A 17,491-nucleotide genomic window follows, 5' to 3' on the forward strand; every position below is an offset into this window, starting at 1 on the left:
TTATCTTTTAAGAATCAACCAAAACTCATAAAATAACTCCAACAAACCATGCTTGAGAGGCAACTTAGAGATGAGAATTAGCAGGACTAATACCTGAAGGGGGAAGCTCACGGACGTGGGGAGAACACGCAAACTCAGCGCATGCGAAGCCAATAACTAAAGCTGTATCACAGCAGTGCCACTGAATCAATGCACCTCCAACGCCACACATTTATTAATAAAATGGCAAGAAAAAAAACTAAATTCGATCCAGCATCATGTCAAATATTTTGCATAGATTACGGAACTTTCATTTTCTATGTGTCATACTAAATTTTCTCATACGCAATGAGAGTGTATTTCTTGGATGCACAAGTGTGCATAATTCATTCCAAGTACGTACTGGGATTTGTACTTAGGTCACCGTTGCCGAGATAAATTACATAATTTTCTGTTTGTCTGGACGAAACTTCAGCAGGTCGAACGGACTTACGGGATGCATTACAGCGACACAGTAAAACAAGAGTATTTACCAATGTGTTTATTTTGAATTCACATTTTAAGTGTAAGATTCCTGAGGAAGTGATGAAGGGATTACTTAAGCTCGCCGCAGTTTGAAATCGTGATCCTTTTGGCGGGACTCCCAGACTGAGAACCATAGGAGTCCATTTTCATCACTACATCCATTCCGTCCTTAACATGGCCAAACACAACATGCTTCCCATCTAGCCTGGGGGGGGGAGAGAAAAAAAAACTAAATTCTGTTATGTGATTGCATAAAATGATAAGGTGAGGTGAGAAACAGGTTCTGCTATCATACCATTCGGTCTTTGCAGTGCAGATGAAGAACTGCGACCCATTGGTGTTGGGCCCTGCATTTGCCATGGACAAAACACCTAAGAAACGAAAAGGTTTAACAAAATATAAAGTCTGCTCCCCTTCCCCATGCCAGCAATTTAGGGACTTATTCTTTCTAAGAAAGCATTGTACATCGTACTCGTACATTTATATTTTCACAAACATGCCTTGCAACATTACATATTTTATTTATCTTGAGGCAAGAGCTTAACTCTCCGTTAACAAGCACACAATGGAGTGAAATATATGAAGAAAAAAAAAGTAATCGGTTAATTGATTCCTGGTGATTTAAGAAAGTAGGTCATCTTCCACCGGAACAGAAAGTTCAACACGGACCAATATGGGAGAAAATGTCGCCATCTAGCGTTGGGCTTTTCCTTTCTAAGTTTGGAAGGTCTTAAGTTCAGAGGGCACGGGACCAGAATGCAAAGGACATTCAAATAGCTTTCCCCTTTTAGGACTTTCATTTTATAGATGACTTGTAAACCAAACCATTCCTAGACTGTAGATTTAAGCTTTTTTTTTTTTTTTTTTTAAACAGAGATCATGAACGCTAACAAATAAATGAATGTTGTTTGTTACCCATGGAAAAAAGCTCATACAATGTTATTGATATACATTTTATGTCTCATGTTTCTTTAAAAAAAATCACCTGCTCCCAAGTGCTTCAGTTTAAAGTTTTCATCCGGAAATCTAGATCCATATATGGATTTTCCTCCCGTTCCATTATGATTGGTGAAATCTCCCCCCTACAACCAAGGGAAAATGACAAAAAATGCATGTTATTTGGCTGCGTTAGATCCCAGATCTGTAAACTCAAGACCTGTTCGGACCTGCCTTTATAACACGCACATACCTGGCACATAAAGCTCGGTATAATTCTATGAAACGTGGATCCTTTGTACCCAAATCCATGCTCTCCTGTGCACAGGGCACGGAAGTTCTCTAATAAAATGACAGAAAACAAAACAGCCGTTTAACTGGTTGTGAGATTGCAAGCTGTACACTGGTCACATCAAGACGTGTGTAATAATGTTGTACTCGTAGCAAAATTGCGCTTACCTGCAGTTCTGGGAACGACATCCGCATTCAGCTATAACATACAGTAATGTATTAGTGAATATGAAATACGATTAACAAAAGAGCAAAACGCTTCATAATGCAAGACGAGGACAGGCAGTGGCGGAAGTAAATGCAGAGCTCGCTAAACGGTGATATAAGGAAATCGCATTAAGCAACAACTGTGAACTATATCAGCACTGACGAAAAAAACAAGGTATTTCGTATGGAATTTTATTGCACGTCGAGATGCTGTTTATATGTGCTGCAAAACGCCCCGGTCCATGTCAAACCCCAAGGGCATGTTTTTACGGTCCGCTGATCACAATCACTACTTGTGACTGAAATGTCGACCCATTTGCTTCCACCATCACCGGCGTTGGATGCACATGGAAGGACGGTGCAAGGTTACTCAGCATTCCAAACAGTTACTTATCACGCCAGTGCAAGTTTACCAAGGCGTCCTACCTGAAAGGTCACTCTACCAAGGGGCTGGTTATCGGCCGCGATGTCAAAATACACAACCGGGTTAACCGAAGGACCCGATGCTAGCAGCCGGGTCGCGGCCAGCGCCACCGAACACACTTTCAACCGATTCTTAATGTGCAGCATTTTTTTTCTCGCAGCCGCCACTTTGAATCGTACTGGCGCCGGAAGTGAGTGCAGAGCTTCCAATGGCTACAGCGGCCTCGCTCATAGGCGCAGGACTAGGAAGCGCACAAGAACCATATCGTCCACCTTTTTTGTGCAACTTGTCACACACGCGATTAGATCAGCGCAGAAGACACCCAAACGGCGGTAGCTGTTATGCTTACCGTATTGCATGTATTACATACGCACCACCATGTATGTATAATATACGCACGTGAATCTAAATACACAAGCGAACTGAAGTTTAAGCATCGAGGATCTGCTGATTAGGGTTATATTATTAATACATACACATATTTGTGCTGGCTATTCCCCCTAGCTATAGGAACAAATGATCTCTTTCAACATTTTTGAAAAAAAGTGAATCCGGAACACACAAGGCAATTGCAGAATGCATAGCCACCTACGGAAGTCAGTCACCTGCCGAGTCTAGTAAGGCAGTAATCCACTTTAACACCACAGTGACTGTTTGCGTAACCGTGCTGCTCAGCCAGCCGTGTTTCTTACAAACAGAACCAAACAGTCAAGACATTTCACAAATAGTTGAAACCAGGTTAGAGGAACAACTGTATAGTACACTGCTAGGGCTGGTATTTATAACCACCATAAATTACAGTGAAGGAAGCAGACCTGCACACCAAAAGCTAGACTCCAACCAGAGCATGCTGGGAAGTATGACTGACCCATCGCTGTTATTCTTATAGTGTTATGTAACACAACATCGGTAGAGCTCTGTTTTACCCCAGCTGACTGCAGTAAGCAACTAGACAGCAGCAATTATTTCCAAATGGGGTGGCGGGTAGCTGGAGTCTGTCCTGGCCATACCAGCTGAAGGTACAATACACAGAAGTTGCTTTTGGGAAGAATTTGGAACTTAAAACCTTCCAAAAAGAAGTAACATGGTTTGATATCAGTAGGCCCCATCAGATTCAGACAAAAGACGATTTACTTCGATGAAATGGCAAGATCACCTGGCAACCGTTTACGGATTTTCACATCCATAATGTGGATCAGTGGTCTTTTAACCAGTTATCTCACATTCTGAAAACGGGAACATCATCAGTGGTGGCTGCTGGCTAAAAAAAAGAGGAAGGAAAATAGATTTTACGGTATTACAATAGGGAATTTTTCCAAGTTACTTATTTCAAAGTTACTTGTTTCATAATTCAATGACAAAACCACTCTCAACCAGCCACCTCTGAACAGCATATTAAAAGAGTGAGCGGTAACAATGCGGGTTCTGAATGAAACCAAAATACAGTGGGTTCACCTCCGGTGCTATAAAATTTAAATTGAAAATTTGCTTTGGTCTTTCAATGCTACAATGGCTTCTCAGCCCTACCTACATATTTAACTACCCTTTAAATGGATGCTTTGTTAAGTCACACATATACGCCACCTGATAAGACCAATCATATCAAACATGAAATATAAAATATTTCTAAAAAACAACATGAAGGCCGTGATGTACAGGTATCATCTGAATACATATTTATTAGATAAATATTAGGTTGTCACATCATCTAACTACATACAGTTCTGCAAGACTAAAAATCACAATTAGTTCATTTTCTTCTGACCAGTTTAGAATATGAAATGATTGTACATACAATGTACAAACATAAAGACAATGGTCACTTTTGCATGAATCACCTTAGATTGTTCCTTTTATTATTTTTTTTTGTCCTTTTTCATCGGATCATGATATCAAAAATTGTACAAACTATGGATTTGGTTACAATCTTCTGGAGCTCCCCCCTCGGTCCCCCACCCACTTTACTTCCTTCCCCTCCATTTCCCAGCATTTTCTTCATTAATATTTTGTAGCACCTTAAAAATACATAGGTGATAGACTAATACACATAGGCTAATTATTATGTTGGTATAACAAAATTATTTTTTCCCCCCTCCCCAGCACGGCCAATTAGCCTCATAAGAGAGGTCAGAATATGTTACATGTGGCAACAAATGCAGAGAATCCACAGACACTAACAAACAAGATTCATTTTCCATACTGAGTCACTTCTGATGGGGATGCAGACTTTTTAAAAATTCTGAATAAACAATGCACATTCCCGGGGAAAATGAATACAGTTCTGTTAACATGTCTCTATATACTCATTTACATACATATATACAAGCATCCCTCGGATCCTCCCTCTACGGCGTGGTCTTATCCTGTGGCTCAGCCCTGGGCCTTAGTGAGCAGACAATTCCTCCATTCACTGTTTTTATTCCATTTTATTTTTAAAATTCGATTCGCTTCCCCCAGAAAAACTTTCCTTGTAGGTGACTGCACAACTGTAGTGTGCAGGGGTGACCAATACATAGAACCGACCCATACGTAAAATGTGAGCTGATGTAAATATACTTACTTAGAAAAGAAACAGTGTAGCAGTGCATGATTAAAAAGACCGTTCATTTTTACCTTCCTTGGACACAGTTATTTTTTTTTATTTTTTGTTTTAACGATACTACCCAGTACCAATAAGCTAATCTAGCTGTATTCCCCTATCCAGAACAACAGACACTCCTAAGGCCTTAGAATTTATAAGATCATCATCTCTTCATTTTTAAATACAATTCTATACTGGGTTAAGCGAAACAAAAAAAGATTACTAGCCTTACTTCTTATTACAAAAGAAAATATATAAAAATAATTTACAAAAAAAAAAAAAACATTTGAAATGGGATACAAATTTCGAATGATCTTTAGCTTTTACAAAAGCTGTATATTCTGTAACAAAAATAAAAACAATATATAGATTTATTTAACGTAAGGCCGTGATACATTTTTCAAAATGCCACTTGTACATCTCGACAACTAACAGCAAATCGCATAGTTCTCACGGCTCCCTTCATTTTTTTCTGATATCCATCGGCGAATGGCAATTACTCCGTTCACGTCACGCCACCGTTTTAATCTTCATCCGAAGGCGAACACGCTCGCAATCGGAGAAAGAATGAACCGGTTCGTCCACACAGCCTTTGAAACCGAGGAAGAATTAAAGTGAATACTGCTATATAAAAATGTAAAATAAAAAAGGTACCCTCTTCTTTTCTCTTTTGTTTGTTGTTCAGAACGGTCAGACCAACCGAGAAGGGAAGTACTCAGGAAACATGACAGAGCAGACCTCCACCTGCATATTCCAGGTCATTCCATGAACTGCACTGAGAAATTAAATATGCGGACAAGATTAAAAGCATGAGAAAACCTATAATATGTGAAAGACATTTCATTGGTTCTGTCCTTTATAGAAGAAACCTCGTATTCAGGGCGACAGTGGCGGTGATGAGGCGGGGCTGGGGGGGTTGGAGACTAATAATGACAAACAATGGACAACCGATTGTGAAAAGGATTAATATCATCTAGGACAATACTAAAATATTCACAAAGATATTTACAATAGCTTTTTTAAAAATAATACATTTGCATACTAAACAGCGGTTTTCTGTTAAAATAAAAATGAAAAAAGATGGGGAGAATGTCACGTTTCTGACGCTGTAAAGACAGTAAAATATATATATATATATATATCTACACAGAAATATCAGGGACTACCGTATACTCATACCTCGACAGCAGTGATAAATTATTTCTTTTTCTAGGGCTTCGGAGCAAGGAGAGCAGCCCTCCCGCTCCTCCCAAACTTTGGTGATATAAAGCGATTTCCCAATGATTATTAACCGTTACATATTTGCAGCGCTGCAAAACAAGAGCGATTAAATAAAAAAAAAGAATAAAATAAACTGCACGATACAGTGTGAATATGACGAAGGTAATCCCTTTCAGAGGGAAATTAGTGTTACATGAAAACAAATTAAGAAATAAAAAACAAGACGAAAGCCGCAGTTAAAACGCCGTTGACAAAAACGCACTCTTAGCTTGGGATATCACGAAACGAGGGCAAATTGGCACGCATGCACTTCTTATATCACTTACTGTACATAATTCAAGGAGAGAAACGGACGTCACAAAATGGGTTAGGCGAGCGACGCGGGGCCATGCAGGACGGGGAAGCCCGGAGACAAGCTAGGGGTGCGGAACAGTGACTGGCACAGAGAGCTAGCAGCGCAGCAATAATCCCTCAACAGCTACCATCTCTTCATCATCACACCGTTCTTCCTCCTTAATGTGCAGTAAGCTCTCCTGGCAGGTAAGATAGGGGTTTGTTCGCTATGTAACAGTCTTGTACAAAATAAGCTGCGTTACTCCGAATATAAATGCCCGTTTCTACGTGTGAGCGCAGACCCACAGTTCATCTCCCGCGCCACCCACGAGCCTCTCCCCACCGCTGGAGATTAAACACGCCCCACTCCTCTCCCCCTAACAGCCTACCCTGACCCCTGGGCTGTAGTTACTCTTTTCCCATTTAGTGTGGTGAAGATGGTGTCGCACGATACAAAATAGGAAACAAATAAAAAACAAAAAACAAAAACACACATAAAAATCCTCAGAAACAATGCTCCCCCCCACTTATCTGCATCAAGATGAAAATGTGTTTTCAAGCTTATTGAAACCTCCAAACACGGACGACGTTTGCTTTACGTTGGGAACCCAGAGAAAGACGCGGGCAGACAGTAGGGGGCCAACCGCACCCTGCGGATTGTATCGGAAGCGTTCTTCCCTTTTGAGATGTTTCTTTTTCTCCTTTTCTTTTTTTGTCTCTTTTTTCAACGTTACAGTTTGCTAGAATATTTTGTGCTTTGAACTGGTGGTTAGTGGACATCAGTGCTATTATCTGTTTGGGAGAGGAAAACGAAATAAAATATAATTAAATATAAAACAACAGGAAGCCACGGATTGAAAGTCGTAGGAATATCAGCGTTCAAATGGGATACGGACACTGGCCGATGTGGGCAGTTTTTTTTTTTTTTTTTTTCATTTTCTTTTCTTCTTAAATGGAAATAAAATAATAAAAAAATGCTACAACATTTTTTTTTCTATTGTTCACACAGAACGCTGTGTGAGGTAAAAATGAACATAATATATAGCTGCAGAGTCTGTAATGTTCGAGGGCATCACTTCGAGGCAGACGACAGGACAGTCACATCTGCGTGTTTACAAGAACAACTCTCAGTCAACCTGGGCGGGAGATGCGGATGTTTATAAGAGGAAGAAGAGTAAAGGAGTGCATCTTTGTGTCTGTCAAGTACTGAGCAGCCCTCTGGGGCTGGTGTGCCGACTCGGGCCAGTCTAGATAGCGCGGACGCAGGGCCGCCTCAGTTGTTTTCAAAGAGGGACAGAAGGTCGTCGTTGCTATTGCTCGGGAGGTCTGGTGGATCCAGGTAGGACAGCAACTCGTCCGGGTTCGCAAGCTCAGGGAGGAGCTGTGGGACAGGAGAGGGACACAGTCAGTGGCGAGAAGATGAGAGAGTGTCCTTTATTTTTTCTTTTTCTCTCGACTCAGATTGAGGAATGAAAGAAGGAAGAGAAGCTGTTAGGGCCAAGCACATTTAAAGCTCGAGTCCTGGCATCTGGCCTGTGCCAGCAGTCGCATGCAAAACGGCGCCACTGTGATCGCTACCCTGAGCCCGGAGGTCTGCATGGCTACCCTTAGAAAGGTAAGACAGAGTCGTGACGCAGCGCTCCTGTGCAGGCTCTCTTTAATGCCAGCACTAGGCTCCAGGGAGCGCGTCCTGGGTGGCTAGAAGCTCACGGCTTGCAGCTAGTGCTCGTGCGTGAGACTGTGCAGGCGGCGAGACTGCAATGACAAAAGCGGTGCAGCGTGCTGGACTAGAGGCTCCTGTCTATCGCAGGCCTAGCGGGGGCCCAGAGCACACTTACATCCAGGGAGGGCTCCGGCATATCAGGCGCTACTGAGCCTCCTGCCTGACCCTCTAAGGCAGAGGAAGGGGTAAAGGTCAGGTCGCCGTGCGGATGGCTGTTAGCACCGGGCTGCGGTGGCGGGGGCTGGCGCGGGGGCTGGGGAGCGCCACTGTGATGTAATGGCTGCCCTGATTGGCTGCTGGGGTGAGGAGGCGCGTGCAAGCCCTGCTGCATGGAGCTATGGGACTGATCAGTGCTGACAGGATGAGGCATCTGCGGAGGAGGAGAAGCGGGAGAAGAGAGAGAGTGAGGGCCCAGCGGGGGGGATGGGGGATTCCCAGAAGGCAGGTCAAGAGGTACCGTGAAAAAAAACAACAACAAAACAACTAAATAAAAACGAGACCCACACAGCCACCAAAACCAGACCCAAGGTGACCTTGGTGCACCAGGGGCGAGCCCTGGTAGAGCCCCCTCCTATCAAAGCCCCCTTCCAAAAACCTGACTGGCAGCACATGGGGGCTAAGTGGCACCCATCAGCTGCCATCAGCCTCAGTACCCTACGAGGCACAAAGAGGCTCCATTCATACCACGATCCACTCCAAGGATCACACACACAAATGAGCCTGCTTAGGAGCCGAATTTTAATTGGCCTACTGGTGGATTGTTTTGGTTGCCCAAAGAGGATCTCTACAAATAAAGCTTAGGAAGAGAGATGTGACTGGTGCAGGAGAAGCTGAGAGGCTTCTCCAAGAGCCAGACTCTGGGGTGGGGTGTTATGATTGTTCATCCTCCCTAAATGGTCTTCATGAATATAACATGGTATAAGAGACCAGCCAACCTGGAAACATTTAGTATGGCTGACGAGTAGCCCATTGAAGGTGGGTTGGGGAATTGGGGGTTACTCACTGCGTCGGGCATGCCGTGGCTGAGGGGCTTGTCAGGGTTCATAAGGCCGGCGGGCATGTCGGGCGGGTGGGAAAGCTGGGGCCCATGCATGAAGTCGTTCATGGAGGTGCCTCCGGGGTTTCCGTGGGGGAAGTCGAAATTACCATGTCCCTGGTAACTGTTTCCTACCGGTGCAAACAACAAAAAAAAAAAAAGCCAACAAACAATAAAATAAATTGAAAACGACCGTGATGAAGAAACGGAGAACGCAGGTCAAAATTCATTATCCTGCAGAATATACAGAAATATAGATAGATCCTTTTTTTGTCATTGCTTATAAACAACAAAATTCAGTCTGAAGCAAACCATTGAACGTAGCAGTTTTAAAATGGCATTAATGAGAAATAAACTACGACTCAGGCCTCCAGAAGTGAGGGAAAATTAAAAGGTTAAACAAAATCAGAGCGTAGCACCTTAATGGTCAGCTTTAGTGCCATTAATAAGCTCAGTCAGTCACTGGCAGTTACCTTGGTTTCCATAATCACTGTTGTGCCCCCCAGGTGGAGGGGGTAATGATGGGTATGGGGAGGGGCCCGGACCAAGTTGGGCTATCATCTCCATTACGTTTGGCAGGATCATCTGGCTGGGACTCATGGTCTTAAATCTCTTGGCCAGTGGGCCGTCGGGGTCTTCCTTGATGTGCATGTCCGACTTGATCGCCACCGGCCTCCAGCTACACGTCGGGTCAATGGTGACTTCCTCAAACTCCGAGCTGATCGATGCAGGGAAAGGACACATGGTATTCATATGGTGACGTATTACTGCACATGGCGATGTGAGCAAGATGTACGCATTCATTAAAAATCGCGATTAGCTGGAAGAGCGACCATCTCAGGAAGAGACTCACTTTTGGATGGCGTTCAGGATGCCCCACATGTACTGATCGACTTCCAGACCCTCCAACAATGCTGTTTTACTAGGGCGGAGTAAAAATGCATGTGAGACGATGGAGGAACAGAGACTTTCTAATGATATGGGAAGCTTCATTCATGCACTAGCTGAGCTTATCTACACTCTGCTAACTGCATATGCTTACTTGCATACAGGACACCGCCATGTTCCCCGTTCACAGTTCAGCTGTAGATACGACTCCAGATCGAAGCACTGTCAACAACACAGCACGGCATAAATGAACTCAAAAGGTAATGTGCCCAGAGAGACCCAATCAATGGCGCCCTCTTGTGGTGGGGAGGACTTACCTGTACATGTTTACAATCATGACCCCGCGCCGGGAGCTGGATCCGCCGGAAGGTAATGGGGCATTTGAGGGACACTTTAATGGCGGTCTGCTCCACACCGTCTTCCCCGTTAAGCGTGGCATTCCCAGAGGAGGCTGCCACACTGCTGAAGTTCCTCTTGACTGGAGGAAAGGAGAGAGCAGGCAGGCTTCAGGGTAGGAGTGGGCGGGGCAGGGAGGAAGAGGTGAGGTGGAGGAGTTGGGAAGGCATTACCTTTGGTGATACAGTGCTCAGCGGGCAAGAGCCTCTTCTTCAGCAGACCCTGGAGGACGGAGCGTACGGACGGCCTATGGACCAGTTGAAGGACGAAGAGGTGCGACTGTGGTGGGGGGAGGCGGAGGGGGGCAGAGATGCCTCAGTCACTCTGCACTACAGATACAGGACTTCTGCACACAGCCTGCAGGAGGCGCCGTACTCACGCAGCAACAGGCTGTGACCGTGATCTGGATAGTGTTCCTCCCGGGCTGGCACACGTGCTTCAGGTGCAGGGGCTTGTGGGAGGTCTTGTTGTCACCCCTCTCGATGGTGAGTGGTGTGGCGTTGACGCTGACCTGCACGGACGCTGGCCAGTTGGTGTTCATCTGCCGGTCTTCGTGGTGGTAGCACTTGAACTGAAGTTCCAGGTCTGACCTAGGGTGCACCCCAGAGAGTCAGTCAGGTACCCTGTCCCATCCCGACTGTCCTGTATCCGGGAAAATATCCAGCGCGATTGACAGGACAATGCTGCCGATACCATCTACCACCATGATTCTTGTCATGACATCTCATCCACTCTAATTTCTAATTACTAAGGTACCTAGCAGACTAAGCCATCCTATTAATATGTAAATGCTTATCAGGAGGGATGACACCTCAGATCTGACAGTCATCACAAAAGCTTTCCAACTAGTGTCAAACGCGTGCAGCCATCTTCCATCTGTTGCCTATTGTGTCACATTACTGTACCTGTGATTAAGTACTTAGCGAGTACATCTATACTTGTCCTCGCTAAAGAAAAGGAGAAGCAGGCTGAAGGATTCTCAGTACAGGGCTTCAAGACCTGGGCTAGACAGGCTTTGACTCAAATGGCGCCAGAACAGCAGTGTACTTTGATGTGCCTCTGGATCGGTCCACATGTACCCATGACTAAATATTTTGCACTCCTGCCGGAAAGTGTGAAAACAAAAATATTCAAAGACGATGTTTTGCGGATGTTCTCTGGACGTAGACTAACGCCCATGAAGAGGTCAGCGCACATTGTGGTTCATGCGGGAGTCATAGTACTCTGGGGCTCACGTGGGAGTCAGGGCACTCTGTGAGTCGCATAAGAATCAGAGCACTCTATGGCTTACCTATGAGTCAAAGCCTGCTTGCGGCTCACGCGTGGATCCGGACACGCTGGGGTTCACGAAGGAGTTAGAACGCGCTACAGTTCGCTAAAGAACCAGGCTACGTAAGAAAGCAGCAGGACTGACCTCCACATGAGCGTCTGATGCACCGAAGGACGTAGGTGAAACACGTGGTTGCTCACAGCCAAGTTGTGCTCCAGTCGGAAAGGTTCCAGCACCACCCCATCTCTCACGGGGAAGGTCAGCCGCAGCTCCTCGTTGGGGTTGGCTGGGATGGGAGGGACAGAGAGTGCGTGATAGAGCCCCCTTTGGCATCTGCAGTGCAAGGAAGTAGATTCTCTACCCACAATGACAAACGGCCTGTAGCTCCCTTTTTTGAAGCCACTATGCCCCTTGTGAGGAGGCGTCAGGGGCCTAGGGTTAGGGTGAAGAAGGACTTGCGCACTCGTCTGAGAGAGCACTCACTGGGTGGGGGCAGGGCCGTGATGTTCGGCTTGATTTCCGGCGGGAATGGCGGCTTGGCGTCCTGGCTGGGCGACAGGTAGGGAGGGATGCTGCTGCCGGGTGTCATGGGGGGCGTCGGGTTCCCCGGCACCGGCGAGTGGGGGTAGTTTCCCACTGGTCGCGGTGGCTGCAGGCGAGTGACAGTGCGGGTGAGCTGCTGTGGCCGACGCTCGCGAAACAAACACAGGAACAAGGAGCGACTGGAGAAGCACGTACCCCATTCAGGCTGCCCTGGTTGTAGGGATACCCACTTCCAGAGAAGTTGTTGCTCTGACCATTGAATGGCTCTTGCTGGAAAAGGAAAAAACGGCATAATAAACATTACGTTAGCTTTATGCTACCGTTATGTTAGCATTGCATAAGACATCACTGCTGCTAAAGCAAAATGTCTTATTGAGTTTTTTATTCCCGATAATTGACAATGGATGAGTTGGTTGTACTTGCCTTATAATACTGGTTCATGCCCACGCTCGGAGGGTACTGTCCCGAGCTCTGCTGCCCTTGCATCCTCTGCCCGGGGTAGTTGGGTGATGGCAGTGGCCTGGGGGCATTGGGAGCAGGGTACTGGCCTTGCTGGTTGGGGAACTGGCTGTTTGGTCCGTACTGTTGTCCCCCATAATTAGGCTAATGGAAAGAGATGGGACAGCTCAGCGCTCTCTCGTACACAAACACATAACTGAGCACCCATTGTGCAATTTCATCTGTAATCGTCTAATAAAAACCCATTCCACCAACACACAGAAGAAATGTAATTCAGACACAAACAAAACCAAAGCCCATAAAACCATGAATCAGCACTTGGGTACGAACTATTACTGCGGGCTGTTCAACTACTGGGAACCAAAAAAAAAAAAACGGTAGGTTAAACCGATCAGTGGGTGTTTCTCAATACCAAGAACGCAAAGGTCATACTTGTGGTCTTGGCAAGATTGGTCTTGCTAACTTGCCTTACCAGGAACGAACTTGAGGCGCAATGAATAATGAGATTGATCTTGTTCAGCGGGGATGCAATCAACATGTCCTTGATATTTGGGGCGAGGCAAGAACGACATTTTTACCGTCCTCTGTACTTCTGTTCTTGAGTATTGACATTGGCCTTGGGCAATGTAAGTTGAATAAAACGGGCACGCAAGAACACAAGCACGGTGAAGTACACATATAGAGAAACACACAGTGATTGGCAGTACCCAGTAACCCCGCTCATTAGAACCCAGGCATAGCTGGCCTGGCGACTGCCTACGTCACTGCAGTAAGGGTACTGACCTCCCCAGTATAGGACCTCTTCATGCTCTGCATGGGCATGGACTGTGGCCGGGGGCCCGGGTAGCCTTGTTGCGGCATACGCTGACCGTGGCTCCCGAAGGGGCTCATGCCCGAGGCCCCCCGCGGCTGGTTCATGCTCATGGGGGCACCGCTCATGTTGGGGCCGCTCATGTTAGCGCCCATGCCGGCCGGGTTCATGTTCCCGGGCATGGAGGGTGGCCCACGGGGACCCGGCTGGTTCATGAACTGATTGTTGTAGGCTTGAGTGGGTCCCATCTGGAAAGAGGAACACATCTGTAATAGAGAAGGAGCGAGCCCAATTAGAACGTGTGTCTGTGATGGAAAAGTAGCTACAGGACACCGTTTATTACTGTTCTTATGATACGCCACAGCAGGTCATTCTGTAAGTTAAAGTACCTAACATATGTCTGAATGTGTGTGAAACAGAGGCGGGGCCACACAGATTGGTGCTAGCTCAATGCAGATAGGCTCATGGAGCGCCCCCTCTGCTATCACTCACCGACTGACAACCTATCATTGGCTAATAAGGTTTGATCCTTCTGTATTAATTACAGCCCCTCTTATGTTCCCCACCTTAAAAGAAAACCTAGAATCGCCTCCGGTTTAAAAGGCTAAGCGTTTCGCAGCCTAATGAGTAACTTAGAGTATGTATTACTGAAATACTAAGGAAGAGAATTTTCAAACAAGTAAGCTGGACATGATCACAACAACATATATTTAGCCGACTTGGCCTTGGTAATTAAGCTACAAAAATCGAGCACTAGGAGACCAGCTGAGAAAACAACCGGATCTTACCGGTCCATACTGGTTCATGTCCTTGTTCTGGGTCTCCTGCAGGGCAGCAACAGTGGCCGTGGCAGTAGCCGTTGCCGTGGCGGCCGCAGCAGCCACAGCAGCGGCAGCGGCGGCGGCGGCAGGCTGGGTGAAGTCAGCGGGCGTCCGGGAGTGAGGGGTTATGCCCATACCTCCAGGGGGGTTTGGACCTCCCGGGTAACTGTGAAACACGAGGCGAATACGGCCGCTCGATTACCTGACGTTTTACGGGATTAAGCAACAGCAACATAGAAAAGACCTGTGTCTTAAAATTCTTTTAGTGCATTTTTAAATGTTTATTCTACAGTAAACAATACTGAAATTTGTATTTTTTAAATTACACCAAGGTCGCACTCTGAGGTCTGGTATCACCCTAATTGAAATGTACATTTGCAAACCCTCTATTATGCTTAAGGGGATTAAATACAATCCTTAAATAAACTAATTATAATGAGCGGTGTTCCCTTCACAATAAGCTCTCTGCAGTTACTTCGCTAAAGCCACGGTCCACAAGGCCCATTAGCCCGCGGGAGCGGGAGTGCGCGCCCCCTCACCTGCCACCAAACCCCCCACCGCTGCCGGGGTAGCCGGGACGCCCGTACACGCCTTGCTGCATGTAAGGTTGGCTGGGGCCCCCTTTGGCCGGGAATTGCTGCTGCTGGCCAGGGAACTGGGGCGAGTTGATGCCTGGGTTGTTCCCGGACATGCTGGATGCCATGGGGTTGCCTCCAGGATTCATGGGGTTGCTGGCATTCGCCATCGGGTTGCCCAGTACCTGTTTCGGGTTCCGAGCGATTGCAGCGTGAGGTATTTAATGATCCGTGGCACACAGCTGTCTGCTCAGCGTCCCGCCAAGACAGCCGCGTTAGAACTGGTGCTGACGAGGGCGGCGGTGTCCATCTTACCTGGCTCTGCGACGTGTTGGTCACGCCCCAAACCGTAGTCACCACCGATAACGAGCCGGGCGGCTGGTTGCTGTTTTGTTGCCAAGGAACGGAATCATAAGGGAAGGAGCCATCACTGTGGGATGAGAACGAAGCACTGCTTCAGTGCCCCGGCGTCTCTGAGCTGCCATTATGCACACGCCGTGTCACCAGGATGCCGGCTAGCCAGCCGTCTGTCACCCAGGGGGCCGGCGTTTCCGCTCAGACCGTGCACACCTAACATGGAGATGCTGCACGTGCGTCGCTGTTCCGGTCTGGGTCTCGCAGCCCGTGGCCCCTGAGGGGCTGCTACAGACAGGCGCGACACAACGGCACATCGCAGCCACCCTGCTCCAGCTCCTCACACTTTGGGGTCGCGGGTGAGCTACACACAGCTAAATGTTCTGCTGCTAAAAGAGGGTGTCTGAAAAACTGGGCCACGCTTTACGTTATTCATCATCAGTTCTGTGCTTGCTAATTACAGGAAGGACAGCAGTCCTTTACTACATCATGTTTTACTTACTAAAATAAAGTGCCATGAAAAAGCATTTTCCTGATTTCCTATATTTTTGCTCATTCAAAACACTTATTTCTGATCTTTAATACCAAAAACAACCAGAGTTTTTAAATGCTCATTTTGATATATTTAATGTAAAAGAAAAAAGGTTTCCAACACCTATATTTCACAGCACTGTATATATCCTGGAGTCTGTTGATTCCTGTCATTTACTGGCTAATATCTTTTTAGTCTAATTACTGTACCTGCATACCCATTATTACAGTAAAATGAGAGAATGTGAACTGTACAGGTGTGGTGTCCATATCCCTTCTGTGGTATATTGCATACGTGGCACTCAGAGGTGTGTATGGAGGCGTGTTCTGTTCGGGGGGGGAGGGGCACTGACCCGTGTGAGAGGCCAGGCTTCATGGAGGTCATGGGTGGCTGCATGGGCAGCTTCCCTGGGGGATCGCTGGGCCGGTTCTTCTGGTGACGCAGTAGGAGGAGGCGACCCAGCTCCTCACACCAGGACGACAGGAGGGCTAGGGGGTACAGGCAGAGAGAGAGAAGGATGGAGAAATGGAGGGAGAGAGAGATAGAGGAGCAGGGAGAGGGAGGCAAGAAGGGAGAGAGAGAGGGGGAAGGGGGAGGAAGAGAGAGAAGGAGAGAGAGAGAGAGAGAGAGAGACATGCCGGTGAGCTCCGTCGACCAGGGACACGGATAAACGAAAGCTAGCTTGAGGTCAGAGCAGGCCTCCCATCGCACCACACCCTGGGGCCTATCGAATCCATCCTTACAGGCACTGTTTACAAAGAGCAAAGACACTGCGCTCCGTGTTTACACTTGTTAAGGAAAAAACTAGGGAAAAAATTATTAACATGGAAAACCAGCCCTAAACCCATAAAATGAGAAAAAGTAAAAGATATCTTAATTTTTCAATCATTTACTTCATTTCATTCTCTTCCAGCTCTGATTGACTTTTATATGCTCTTTGTCCGCATATAACGTAGGTAATATGAACACTACGCCTGATACCGCAGGCACACAGTAAGCGGCACGAAACTGTCTACGTGTCATTTTTATCCCGGCCACACGGGGGCGCTCTCGCCCTGATCATCTCAGCGTGCGGCTAGATTAGGTGCCTGCCAGGAAGCATAAGATCAAATCATGCGCTTCTCATCTGCAGTGCATCCTTAGCATCTTGCCAGATACAAAAGACTGCATTTCCTCTTCTTGAAGGTGGGGAGGGGAATGTCGACACGGGAAATGTGACGGGTGAAGCGAACCATGCACCGAAACAGTGCTTTGCTCTCGCTCTCTCTCTCTCTCTCTCTCTCTCTCTCCCAGCAACCCACCACCGGCCAAAATCACAGTTGGCAGAAAACATTCGGTGTGAGAAATGGGAACTCACCAGCGCAGCTTCTCTCATGGCCGCAGCCCGGCCAGGTACTTTGGAGCTCAGAACAAAAAAATTACCTGATTTTGGACGGGACGCAGGCAAAAGGGATATATCAAACAATAACGCATAGCTCCACCCACATTCTCCAGGCTAGACTCCGTGGCAAAGGGTTGGATGCCATGACGGCCCCTCAGAGCAAATGTCTAAGTACCAACCAGAGAGGGAATTAAAAACGGAATGA

At 46.7% G+C, this 17,491-nt stretch overlaps 2 protein-coding genes across 12 annotated transcripts in view; both read right to left on the minus strand.

Annotated features, from left to right (window-relative positions):
* Window positions 1-505: 505 nt before the first annotated feature.
* On the minus strand, window positions 506-2,699 carry ppifa (peptidylprolyl isomerase Fa). The gene is made up of 6 exons (XM_048987037.1): window positions 2,365-2,699; window positions 1,900-1,930; window positions 1,694-1,782; window positions 1,490-1,586; window positions 800-875; window positions 506-709 (listed from the first exon to the last, which is right to left on the minus strand). Exons 1-6 carry the CDS (start codon window positions 2,506-2,508, stop codon window positions 574-576), a joined length of 573 nt encoding a protein of 190 aa, XP_048842994.1. The 5' UTR covers window positions 2,509-2,699; the 3' UTR covers window positions 506-573.
* A 4,696-nt stretch (window positions 2,700-7,395) lies between these two features.
* The window catches only part of zmiz1a (zinc finger, MIZ-type containing 1a), a 112,170-nt gene continuing 102,074 nt past the window's right edge, over window positions 7,396-17,491 (minus strand). For 8 of the 11 annotated variants that reach the window (XM_048986985.1, XM_048986983.1, XM_048986984.1 and 5 more), the window contains 18 exons: window positions 16,258-16,393; window positions 15,335-15,449; window positions 14,984-15,204; window positions 14,412-14,610; window positions 13,596-13,889; window positions 12,777-12,956; window positions 12,549-12,623; window positions 12,294-12,459; window positions 11,955-12,096; window positions 10,920-11,130; window positions 10,714-10,819; window positions 10,462-10,622; window positions 10,299-10,366; window positions 10,110-10,178; window positions 9,730-9,974; window positions 9,224-9,387; window positions 8,336-8,590; window positions 7,396-7,878 (listed from right to left, as the gene is read on the minus strand). In XM_048986985.1, the coding sequence (XP_048842942.1) occupies window positions 7,771-7,878; window positions 8,336-8,590; window positions 9,224-9,387; window positions 9,730-9,974; window positions 10,110-10,178; window positions 10,299-10,366; window positions 10,462-10,622; window positions 10,714-10,819; window positions 10,920-11,130; window positions 11,955-12,096; window positions 12,294-12,459; window positions 12,549-12,623; window positions 12,777-12,956; window positions 13,596-13,889; window positions 14,412-14,610; window positions 14,984-15,204; window positions 15,335-15,449; window positions 16,258-16,393 (2,915 nt within the window). In that variant the 3' untranslated portion in view covers window positions 7,396-7,770. The remainder of the gene's footprint in view (window positions 7,879-8,335; window positions 8,591-9,223; window positions 9,388-9,729; window positions 9,975-10,109; window positions 10,179-10,298; window positions 10,367-10,461; window positions 10,623-10,713; window positions 10,820-10,919; window positions 11,131-11,954; window positions 12,097-12,293; window positions 12,460-12,548; window positions 12,624-12,776; window positions 12,957-13,595; window positions 13,890-14,411; window positions 14,611-14,983; window positions 15,205-15,334; window positions 15,450-16,257; window positions 16,394-17,491) is intronic. The other 3 variants (XM_048986986.1, XM_048986988.1, XM_048986989.1) reach the window with 2 other exon arrangements.

The sequence above is a fragment of the Brienomyrus brachyistius genome, chromosome 20, assembly GCF_023856365.1.
Source record: "Brienomyrus brachyistius isolate T26 chromosome 20, BBRACH_0.4, whole genome shotgun sequence".
In the NCBI taxonomy this organism is placed as follows: domain Eukaryota; kingdom Metazoa; phylum Chordata; class Actinopteri; order Osteoglossiformes; family Mormyridae; genus Brienomyrus; species Brienomyrus brachyistius.